The 13,278-nt window shown below is 29.2% G+C and overlaps 1 protein-coding gene across 1 annotated transcript; it reads right to left on the bottom strand.

The window, feature by feature from the left end:
* Positions 1-7,326: 7,326 nt before the first annotated feature.
* Positions 7,327-12,442, bottom strand: LOC113558957 (cAMP-dependent protein kinase catalytic subunit beta-like). The gene is made up of 3 exons (XM_026964548.1): positions 12,158-12,442; positions 10,777-11,164; positions 7,327-7,739 (listed from the first exon to the last, which is right to left on the bottom strand). Exons 1-3 carry the CDS (start codon positions 12,440-12,442, stop codon positions 7,327-7,329), a joined length of 1,086 nt encoding a protein of 361 aa, XP_026820349.1.
* Between the last annotated feature and the right edge of the window lie 836 nt (positions 12,443-13,278).

Below are 13,278 nucleotides of genomic sequence, written 5' to 3'. Positions count from 1 at the left end.
CAAGACGTCCAGTCCAACGGTCGGTTTTCGAACCCGCCAACGCGGTGCCGGAGCTACAAGATATGGCGGACTGCGTGCCGCAGTGTCGCCAATACCGGAATACGTGCAAAAACGTTAACAGCGGTAAACGGAATAAACGGATACGCACATTGCACATTGGCGGGAAACTAACTACTAGATGATTTAATGATTAAGATGGACCTCCGTTATTTCCAATTTTTCCGTAATATATTACAATTATTACACGCATCACTCGAAATGCGACCTTTAAGGCTTTAAGTACACTGTCGTGCTGTTTGTATTAGGGATGAGAATTTCAACTCATTCTGGTGAACTGAATCCTTCAAATCGGCTCAGTAGTCGACTCTCAACTCATCAACTCCCGATATGATAATTCTATTCAACTCGTGAGGCTCCCCACTCTATAGATAAAATAGTTCATGAGTTGTTAATTACCACCTAGCATCGTAAACGTCATCGGTTTATGACATATCCATAAACGAATCTAATAAAGTAATAAATAATAATGATTAATTATGAAATGGTTTGATATTTAAACAATTTAGTGGATTTTACCGTAACGCTTGATCAATTCCCCATCAAAGGTCCGTTTCATATGGGCGCGTATCATACGTGAAGCACGTAGGTTTTAGATTGAGTTCCTATCGTCGGAGTGTATTTAATCAATGTAACCTAGTTGAGTCCCTTCAGCCTATTATTGATATGTATTGATTGCTTACGTTGTTTTTAATAATAATAATAATAATTATGTGTAATATAATAATGTTAATAATTAAATAGTTGTTGGTAAAAATTTAAATCATACATATTTTAAAAAATCAAATCTCCAAATTTGCTTATTTATATATTTATTTGTCTGCTCCTGTAAAAACTTCTTTTTCTATTGTTTTTTTACATGATCTTTTTGCTTTGTTTCTTAATTTTATATATGTATCAAACTGTATTCCCAGAAGTGTCCACAAGAATAAAAATATTTGGATGTCTCAAATGAAAAAAAGCATTTAATTTTGAGTGAATTTTACTGTGTAGGTACTATGTAGTTATGACATTTTATCCATACGGACTCAATTCAAACACATAAAAGTAGCATCGACTCAATTCAATATCAACGACTTATTTTATACAAAATCTAAAATAATTTATTTCTAGGAATAGTATCTTTTGTTATATAAAATACAATTTAAATTTTTTTATAGTATATGTATACTCATCATCATCATTATATTATTATTTTTTAATTTCATATATTATATGTACAAAATGTTTATAAATAAGAAGGGGTGTGAATTGTCCTACATGTAATAAATAAAAATCGTTGGTTTCAAATGTATTACCTACATAGTACATTCGTACATAACATATTACAAAAATAGAAGTTATACACATATTATAAATTATAATAATATGCCTAATATGGTGAGCAAACAATAGTAGTCTGAGCATGAATGTAAAATTCTGTCAATATGCATCGCATGATACAAGAGACATGACATTTGACTCCTAAATTAAGAGTTGATTAGGTTAAGTTTTTATTAGTTTCAAAAAAATAATGCCTAAGTAATTTATAGAATTAATGATATATTTCCAAATTATAATTAGTACCTGATAAAGTGATAACCAAGTTAAATCTATCTCATATTTTACCTCCATACACTTTAGTAGTTTACTAACAAATACTGTCACACTGAGAAAGTGAAAAAAACTCGTATAAAAATAAATGTTACAATTATTTGATAATAATCACAGTTGTACATTTTCAAAATAAATATTAAAGAAAAGCAGATTTTTAATGTAGCATTATTATTATTTGTAAAGCACAATTAAAATTAAAAAAAAACCTGTTATACAAATAAAAATAGGTCCAATTAAGTATATTACATTTGTATTCCCATGAATATTAAATACATTTAATTAATATCCTACATTGTAGATTATTATAGAGCTTAAAATATTTAGGAAAACTTAAATAAATGACCATTTAATTCTTTTAAAGTTCACTGGATATCCGCAAACAGAGTAAGGACACCATAAAACAAAATAAATATATCAAAAAATAATTTTAATTAGGTATTTGATAAATTAAGTACTTATTCCAAGTTTAAAGATTATATAATTAGTTATATATATAAAAAAAAAGATTAAACTTATCAATTACATAACAAAATTATTATTTTTATATTTTTTTCAAATAATTTTATAAGCAACAAATAAACTATAGTAAGACTACTAAATAAATGATATATTAAAGTGGTTAAAATAAAAATTACTTTTAAAAAATAAATTAAACATGATTACTTCTAAAGTTATAACCAATACTCTATCAATGACGTATCCTTTTTTTATAAATATTTATAATTATAAGTAATATTACTAGTTATTATTTATGAAAATAAAATTAATTTTTGACTGTGGAGAAATTTTATGGTATTTGTGGTGTTCTTGACTGTATAACTAGGTTTGTAGAAATTATTAATTGGTTATGTATAACATACAGGCGATGAATAAGAAAGATTACAATTATTGTAATGTAATAGCATTGATTAAATATATAATATATTATAGTATATTTAATCAATGGTAATAGGTAGAAAATATTTTAAAGTAAACTAATGTATTAATAATAACCTACGGTTTGTAGGGGAATTCATAGTGAATATTGACAAGTAATTCACATAATTCGGAGAAATCGAGGATTTTGAAATTTAGTCAGAGTTGAAGTTTTGAAGTACTTAAATCAATAAGCTAAAAATGATGGTCATGGTTGGTATTTAAAGTAAATTTGATTCATCAAGAAAATAGTATAATTCATTTATTTTATTATGTTTGCATGTGTATGTTCATCAAACTCTCTTAACTTTATTGTAATTGTTCATCAAACAAATTACAATCATCTTTTACACGTTCAGATAAAACAGTTTCAATGATTTCATATGCATCTATCATTTGGGTTTCAATAATTCTCATATTTTTCACGGGTTTCAATTTCAATTGTTTAATTGTTTAATGTTTTCTCTAACTCCAGGAAAATAAATTCTAAAATCAAATTTATAACATTTTTAGAAAAAAAAAACAGGGTTCTAGGTCATGCATAATATATTTTCTTATTCCTATATATCTACTGGTAAAATTAAAAGACTATACAACATAGTGTATGTTAAGAAGTAAGGGATAACTGACAATTTAAGCTTTTGTACACACAAGCACCAGTTCTTCTGACCATTTCATTTTAAAATTAAGCTTGATAAATTATACTTTTAATCTTAATATCTTTTTAGGGGTGATTTTCTGAGAGAGCATACAAAATAAAATATATATTACAACATTTTTCAGGTACTACATATTTTAAATATTATTCCCAATAAAGTTCTAATTGATTTCTTAAAACTTTAATATAGCAATGATTATATATCAGAGGTAGATTTTTGAATAAATACCAAATAGTAATCAAACGCTCACATTATTTGAATAATATAAAATAGAATAGAATTATATAACTTAATTTCTAAGACTTAGCTGCTAAAAAAATGAAGTCCTAATGCCAATTCTAAGAACACTATAAGAACAATTTAATTTTATACTTCTGAAAAGTAGTAAAACTGTCACTTGAGTTGTTTTGCCTTTTACCAGTTGATATTATACTAAAAAAATGTCTGTGTCATGTTTCACAGAAATAATTTACAATCAAGTACATAGCTACCTAATGCCTGATATATATTTATATATTATTAAATATTATGTACTGTCTTCAAAAGTTTAGGTACTTATGTAAAATAATAAGATCTTAAGACGTGACCTGTGAATACACTATATTAGTAGGTATGTATGCGTCTGCTGTAATAGCATTATGCTAGATGCCAACCTGCCATACAGTCGACATTTACTACAACTGCAAGTGTCTGGTGTCAGCGATGAGTGAACTTCCTGAACTTCACTCAGAATTCAATGGAATTCACATAAACATAATATAAACATTGCAGTCATTGCACAATAAATATTAATATTATGATACATGTGGGACGTCAGCTGGCAAGAACTGTTATCAGAAAGTTACAGATTTGAACTACTTAAATTTTAAAGGCAATATAATCAATTAAAAATAACACTTAAAACGTGAAAAAAAAACAAAAATAATCATTTGTTGATTAATAAAATAAAATTTATCCATCAAAAACATACTTTAATCTATAAATCTATATAAGATGTATACATGTGATAATACTCATTTATATAAATTTTAATAAAGAAATAAATTTATTTCAAAAAATTTTTTTTTCTTCATTTGACATGTAGTAAAATTATATGTGAAATATTTATTTTTGTAGTCTTTTCACTTTCTATATTTAATATTGTAATGCAATTAATGTATAGATATGGAGTTCATTGAAAAAATTGAAGAAAATATAAGTGTTAATGAAAAAGATGCAGATGTCAGTTATGAACTAATTTACCTACAAGAGGACCAGGTGGACACAAGTTCAATACAAAACAAGGAAACTCTATCTCAAAAAAGGATTTCACCGTAAAAGTAGAAGTAAGTTAACTTATTTGTATACAAAATTACTTTTTTTTTTTGTTGATGCATTTGCCTATATTTTAGATTTTGGTGACTTACTTGATGGATTCTTTTAATAAAACTATGGAAGGGCATAAAGATTTTATTAAAGAAGAAAATGGGAGGAAGAACAATTAAAATCTGACCAAGAACAAGTGCAAAAAGTTAACAGGAATTTACTAGCCTACTGACCACTAACTCAAGCCTAAAGATTAATTAATTACCTTATATAAATAACATTATGTATATATTTTTAAAATAACTAAAAAAATTGTTAACCAAAGACTGGAAAATAATGCAATAAGATATAAAATTATTAAGTTATTAAATGTATTTTGTTTTTAAATGTTTAATAAAGATTTTTAAGTTTTAAACTGTTTTTAACTGTCTTACATGATGTAGTACTGACTACTGATGATTGTTATTATTCGTATAGTTTTTTAAGACTTCACGAATGTCCTTTACATGTGGTTTAGCCCGTGTCACTGTTACTTGTTGAGGTTGTGGCAAAGGCGAATACAGTGGTCCTAAACAGGGGAGGGGCAATTTGTTAGTTATCAACTAAAAAAAGGTCATCATCTATTTCAAAAAAAAAAACTATTGAAATATATGATACTTATTTTGTGAACAGGGGAGGGGAATTACCCCCATTGCCTCCCTCCTTGGGTTGTGGTCTTTCAATATTTACTTCATTTAAAGATCTTAATCAGCATGGACTGAAACTATCTTTTTCAATTATATTGTGTAATATGACACAACTATCTATCATAATAGGTATGAATTTGTAACTAATATCAGCTCTTCAACAACACTCTCCATCTAGCATTAAAACGACCAAAAGCATTTTCAACAAAAATTCTTGCAGATGATAGGTTAGTATTAAATGACTCTTCCTCTGGTGTAAGAGCTCTTGTGTAAGTGTAACCCTTCAGTAACCAAGGTATCACACATACGATACACAGTGTGGTTTAACCGACCATAAACAGTTGTACTATTGGCAGTGGCGTATTTACGGGGGGGGGTCCAGGGGTACTAGACCCCTCTCAGAACTTCTAAAAAAAAAAAACTAAAAATTCTTACATATTTGCAAATCCCTGCAGACGCTCGGATTTTGTATTTTAAAATATAATAAAACAACTATTTTTTATTCTTTTAATCTATTTAAAACTATTTATATCAGTACCTATCTATATTATGTCGAATTTATTAGACCCCCCCCCCAGAAAAAATTGAAAATACGTCACTGACTATTGGCATTTACCCAAATAGCTCACGGTAAACTATATAAATATAACACAGTGTTTGAACTGACAATAATTGCACTCCGAATGCATGGTGCTACCAATGTAAAAATTCGGTATTCTAAATGACCTATAACACTGTGCAGAGACGATAAATAGTAAATGCACCGTGTTCTACATAACTGGTTTATTGCAGATGATTTGACACAACCATCATGTCACAGAAGTTGTTACCCGGGTTGCCATGTGCAGCGATGTGCGCCGATCAAATAAATAATTCATCCGATCAAATGATGATACGATCTCATGATTACTTACTCGACGCTCACACATTGACATTAGATACATTTTAATCAATGACATTTGACAGTACTTACTTGACACTTTCGACGCTTGAAAAGTGCGTGGCAGGAGTAGATACCTACTGTAATACTGGATTTAGACTGATGGACTCTGGTTTTAATAATTACGCACTTGCAGCCTAAAGGAATGGCATTCGATGCTCATAGTTCATCGAAAGTTAACAATAAAAATATCAGCATTCTGGATAACAAAAAAAAAAAAAAAAAACAACAGGCGAGTGCAAATAAATTATTGTAAATTTATATTTTGTCAATATTTGTTCTATATTTCACCGTCATCGCACGCGGTTAGTGGTTATGCATTATGTTCAAGTACACCAAATTTTTCCGTGACGACTGCAAGTATTTGCAGACATGAGATATCCCCTTTTAATTTTTAAAAGATGTAGAATTATAATACTGAAATATTTTATGATTGTCATATTATATCACTATATAAATATTCAGTCTCGTCTGTTTATTCTTTCTCTGATTTTTCGTCGTGATACTTTTTGGGTTTTAATTGTTTTGATAATATATAGTTATTCTTTATAGTGCACTCTTTATCTGATATCTGAAGTCTTCTAGTTTTCTATCCATCTTAAAATGTACAAAATAACTTATATACAAATTTTGTTTGAAAAAAAAATAATAGCTTACAATAACTAGATGTATTGAGTTTTGGTCGAGAAGGTAATTATTTGATGATACTCTACTCGTTAGTCGTTTTCAAAACGTTTTTTGTCCAATCAAGAGAATAGAGATACAACTTGGATTAGGCTGGTATATCCATATTATTCTAACCTTATTAATATATACATTTTTTGTACTATATTACATAATATTTATACGTAAACGCAGAGAAGATATTTATTCATTTCTTGTAAAAAATAAAAATATTACATTTTGTGGTATTGATTCTTTTATCAATATTTATTTATAAAAATCACAGTGCTAAAAGAAGGTTAACAATAATAAGTACAATGTACGTCTGCAGTACTTATCTATACACGATTTGCTAAATAATTTCGAAATAATATTATCTACTCTTTTTTATTTGTCATTTTCTATTACCTATAAGCTTGTTGATTTCCAACTACCCTGCCCGTGAATCATGAAACTAGCTGTTTTCTTGACGCCTTGGTGGCAAACTGTAATGGATCTTACGATCTCAAAAATCCTTGAAAATGTCACCGAACATGTCTTTGCTTGCACCGTAGAACAGCTTGCCGTGTTGCGCCTCGAAGTTGCTAGTGTCGACGGTATCACTGATTACCGGCACGTACGGTGGCGTCACGCGCCTACCGAACGCCTCACACCAGTCCATGTCACCGAACCACCTGTGCTTCTTGATGTCCCGGATGCCGTTCGCCAGATTCCCGTACCGCCTGGTCACGTCCACCTTGAGCATGTTCCGCAACAGGTTGATAACATCGCCCGAGAAGCCCAACGGACAGCTGTACTCCCCAGTCACGATGTTACTGAACAGCTTCCCAGTGTCGCGATCGACGAACGGCGAACGGTTGGCCAACATCTCGTATAGAAGAACTCCGAGTGACCAATAGTCAACCGCTTTTCCATATCCTACGGAATGAAAATAACGACGACAAAGTAGTACCTACGTTTTTGCGTATACGGTGTATAGTTCAAAGGTTCCCAAAATGGTCTAATTTGACCCCCCATGGGGTTAATTGTGATCTGCAAGGGATCTATGTCAAAGCAAAAAAAAATAGGGGTACATGAGGTGTAAATAGGGGTTCATATGCTGTACTAGTAAATTTCGTTGGAAATCGTTACATACTATGCACAGATATATAAAAATACGTAGGTACATACAAACTATAAACATACAGTGCCGAACTTAAGGGTCTCGGAGCCCCAAAGCAGCTACTAATTACTAAAGGAGCCTTTTAAAATTTATTAATAAAAACTGCTTTTAATGTGCTGCTTTTAAAACTGTATAAGGTGTGGTTCCGATACACATTATCACTTTATAAATCCATAACAATATAGTGTAACATAATATTAATTTTCAAGTTACTGCTTATACTTCATAATAATATTCTTATAAGCCTATTTCTATCTAAGCATTAAAAAAAAAAAAAAAATAATATTTTATGCACGAAATACTTCTCCATGTATCAACATTTTATAGGGCATTTTTTTTTCTTAGGCCACGGAAAGATAAGGTCCCCTAGGTAGCTGCCTAGTTTGTCTAGGCAAAAGTTCGACACTGTAAACATGTTTATTTATATATCTGCGGTACTATATCAATATGTTATCATTAATTGAGTTTACTTGAGTTTAATATGTATAAATGTTAAATATTTTATTCACTATTAAAATTTAAACTTGATACCTATGCTTTTATGTACATGAAGTAATTTTTTTCATTTAGCTCCTCCCTCTCTCCCGTTATTTCATTTATAGATCAGCACCTGTAGGTAAAATATAGGTTGAGGCAGATATCGAAGCTATTACTCGAGGAACTTCAATGCCCCGTCATACAAATGTTCAGAAACTACGTGAATAGCGAATAAAGACGGCTTAATAAATGTATAATCTACAATCTACGATAATATTTGTATACATTATTTTTAGACATTTAAGTCTATTTTTATTAAATGTTATTATTATTAACTTATTAATTTAAATAAGAATACGAATAAAAATGAAAAATTATATTAGGTGACTATTATACTTTATCTTTTATCTGTCATATCGGTTGATTTTCCAATCGATATTTCGGTTATCGATCAATTGAACTATCATACATAATGCTATATTATGTATTTAATAGTACCTATATGAATTAAAAATTAAAAGTTCTGCATAATAAGCGGTATTATATGTTTGGTACGAATTTGTAATTTTATTTTTCGGTAAAAATACTGTGATTTAAAAGTTATATGACTTAGATACGTATATGCCATCATTATTCCATTATTCAATAGGCCTATAATTTAAAATAGTATTAAAAATTATATTTTATATTTTCTACTATTATTTATTATTTGTAATTAGTCAAATATTATACTGTGTACTTAAATAGTTAAATGTATTAAATAAAATTTGTTTGATAATAATATTAATTGCTATTTTATTTATTTACTTTTATAATATTATTACGGAAAAACTATAAACTTTTTATATAATTCATACTTTATTATATCTTTATATAACCCCTTTTATATAGATAAACAGGCAGGTAGTTGATAAGTAGATCGTAGTTAATTATGTAATAAAAGTAGGACTTTGTTATAATTATCATAACTGCCGGTGGTTAAATCTCTATGCTTCGTTAATTATGATGCATTAATACATATAATTATAAAATACAGAAAACTCATAATATAAAACTACAGAATAAATTATATTCTTTTACATTTAATCTATTCAGATCAACGACCCATAGAATTAATATACATAACATCCATTGTTACTTATTATTAAAATATATAAGAGAAAAAAAATACGAAAAAAAAAATAATAAGTTTGATAATTATTGTCCAAATCGATCTGAATTCTAAACAGATAATTTTCTATATTTTTATTTAGTGAGATTTTAACTATAAATTATTATAGCTCAACAATTATTTGAAAACGGAATGACAAGAACAGAAAAATAAAATAAATTTTAATGTTGGAAAGTGATAACAGCTGATAAATATATAGTAATAATACTAAATAATCTTTGTTTAGGTGAACGGTTCACGTAATAAGCCTCATACAATTAAATTTTAAAGCCAATTTAGAAAATAAGATTGAGAATAGCTTTTATTATGATAGCATTATTATAGGAAAGAGCATTAAAATAAAAAAACCTGAGATTAAAAGAACAGAAGAGGTAATTTTGATGAATTCTATAGTGTCAGGGAGAAGGCCTTATATGAATATTGAAAATCATATGCCTCCCTCCTGTACAGTTAAGGAGGATACAGTATATGGAGTGTTGTATGGTTTCATTTATATAGGTAATTGAAGGTTAATTTATAGGTAATAGGATATTCTTACACATTGAATAGTGTAAGAATATCACAATTTAAAAGCAAAGGTTTTGGTAAACTATTAAAAGTTTTGGACGTATTTGTAAATTCATAATACATCTGCAGTAGATTTCAAATAGTGTGGTATTGTAAGTAGTTTGCTGAATAATGAATTAATTACCAATAAAATAAACAGTTTATATCTATCAATCTGTTTTGAATCAAACTGTTTTTGGATGTAACCGTTTAAATTCATTTGATAGTTTATTTTTGTACGTTCTTATTACAGGACTTGTTAAAATAAAATATGACATCAACAAGGCAACATCGGATCGTCTTAAAATATACGTGTATATACAATATACCACTTGTAAAGCATGCGTAAATCAGTGGCGTATTTAGGATTTAATTAAGGGAGGAGATATGATTAAAATTGTCGATATCAAACGTAATTTCAGCATTTCATTACCTATACCTACTCAGTACTCATAAATGGAAAAAAACATAACCACAACCATATAAAAATATCTAAAAAAAGAGGTCAAGACTCAAGAGGGGAGATATATTTCCCTAATTCCCCTCCCCCCGTAAACACGCCACTGGCGAATATACTTTAATGTGTTATTGCGCCTTACCTCGTCTGAGTATAATTTCTGGCGCCAAGTATTCAGCAGTGCCACAAAACGTGAATGTACGACCCTTTATGTGTTTGCAAAACCCGAAGTCTGCGAGTTGAGCATGTCCGTTGACGTCGATTAGTATATTTTCGGGCTTGATATCCCGATGCACCAAGTTCAACTTGTGTAGGTATTCAACGGCCAGCAGAACTTCCGAGAAGTAAAACCGCGCTTTGTACTCGTCCATAGGTCCGTATCGTTTCATGTGCGTGTGAATGTTACCGCCGCAAACGAATGGCATGACAAAATAAATGAAACTGTGATCTTGGTAGAAATACTCGAGACGAATTACAAACGGAAAATTTATTGATTCCAAAATCCGTTTCTCATTAAGCATTCGCTGCACCTGACACAAACACGATATTTAACTATAGACATCACCTATATTATAGTATGATAATACACCACCGCGAATCACAATAATTTTTTTTTTTTTTTAACATACCTACCCTCTACATAGTTACTCTATGTATGATATATTTATTATAAATACTAAATACAAGTATCAATTTATTATAAAGGTGATCATAGTAGGAAACATCGCTCCGGAAACAACTCGGTAGCCCCTTTCTGCAAATTTCCGAATTTGCATAACTATTCTTCTTGTACCTATTTAAAATTATATTATGCGTACTGTGTTTAGATATATAAAACAGATACGGATTATTGATGACGGTACGATGGAGACTTTGATTTGGTCAGAAATACATAATGTACATTATGCATCATGTATGATACAATCATATTATGCTTATATGCATTAACGGTCGTTAACAACTATTACATAGGTATTCATGAATATGTTATATCGTTATTTGTGACTAAACATGGATTCAGTTATTTAAAAAATATTATCCCTCTTTAATACTATAACAGTATAACACTTTAGTTTATACAGACAATACAAAATACTCTATTATTTAAATTGACGAGTATCCAGAAAAACTATAGGATTTTCTGTGTAATGATATTACATAATTATGCATGTAGTCAGGTAGTAGTTTAAGTACTTTAAAGACCAGATGTCACGATGTTCTATTGCCCGGAAACGCTAAAAACACAAAAAATATTATTAAGAAGTTAATGAACTACCTACTCAATCTACTGATCAATAAACCTATGTAGAATTGTATTAAACCACAAATCACATCAAAGTATCACCAAACCTTTACTTGTATTTATCTAAAAGTATTTATTATAATGAAGTTTAAATTAAGATTGTTTGTGCTGTATAGGCACACCAGGTAGCTATGGATATTTCGTTGTGTATACAGAGAAAATTTAGGTTCGACAAATACGACAAATAGTGAAACTCGGTATCCAAACTTGCAACACTTACATTATGACCTTTAACGATTTTCTTTTTGGCAATTACTTTTGTAGCATGAACAGTACCGGTTATATTGTGAGTGGTTAATGCAACAGATCCAAAAGATCCTTCATCCAAAATGGTTGTCACACGAAAGTCCGACGCTTCAGCTGGTGGGCAATTATTATTATTAAAGTAGATATCGTTAAAATCTTGTCTCTTTTGGTTCCAGTATTCGGTAAGGCCACATGACGATGTTTTAGCGATCGTCATATCTTTCCTGCTGTTTTTTTGTCTAAATGATAAATTACCCATAGCTCTGTTTGGAAAATAAAAATTAATTGCGTGGAATAAAATAAAAAGGCAAGTATATAAGATATAGGTAATGGATATCTACATTAGTATGATATACAAAATACAAAATAAATGGTTGTTTGACTTTGTTGTTACTAAGTAATTTAAGTCTTTGCTGTTGTGTCGAGTATATTATTATATAAATAATAAATTATACCTGTGTCAATAAATAATTAACAATTTAACTATTATTCAGAATGGGAAGTATAGGTTTAGGTGCAGAATGGTCGATGCCCGATAAGTATTAATTATCGTGCCTATACATATACTCCGGCACGGCGGCACTCATTAACTCATACCTATTTTCAGTACACACATACCCACCTAATAAATTATTCTTATAGTGGGCTACTCCTTAAGTGTTCTTTAAAACATTTTGGTGAATCAGGATTCACTTATTGCAGATATTTACCTACCTATATAACATTGTAAACTTATAAATAATAATACTTGACACTTGTTATATTGTTATAAAGTTAAATTCAGATACGAGTTCTAGTATTCATTAGCGGGGTGCGATTAACTATGAAAAAATAAATCATATATTCATATAATATAATATACACAACTACGACTGCGGTTTATTTTGAACACTTAATATTTGAATAATGATATTGTTTTATATCATAAATTCATTAATGCATTAAATTTACTTGTACTTATATTTTTAAAATAATATCTCAACATACAATATTATTTTGTGTTACATCATAAAAAATATGCTATATTGTTGCCGCCGTATAGTCTAAACAATCTAAACGGTAATACGGCCTTGTATATTATTATGTTGTCATAAA

Source organism: Rhopalosiphum maidis, chromosome 4 (genome assembly GCF_003676215.2).
Source record: "Rhopalosiphum maidis isolate BTI-1 chromosome 4, ASM367621v3, whole genome shotgun sequence".
In the NCBI taxonomy this organism is placed as follows: Eukaryota; Metazoa; Arthropoda; class Insecta; order Hemiptera; family Aphididae; genus Rhopalosiphum; species Rhopalosiphum maidis.
Note: the sequence above shows the minus strand (reverse complement) of the source record. Positions and strands in the feature narration are given on the sequence as shown.

Bases quoted from the DNA above. Each gene is read 5' to 3' on its own strand.
- LOC113558957 (XM_026964548.1), bottom strand. From the start codon at position 12,442: ATGGGTAATTTATCATTTAGACAAAAAAACAGCAGGAAAGATATGACG. The intron at 11,165-12,157 runs GTAAGTGTTGCA...TGTTTGTGTCAG, and splicing joins AAATCGTTAAAGGTCATAAT to GTGCAGCGAATGCTTAATGA. The intron at 7,740-10,776 runs GTAAGGCGCAAT...TTCATTCCGTAG, and splicing joins AGAAATTATACTCAGACGAG to GATATGGAAAAGCGGTTGAC.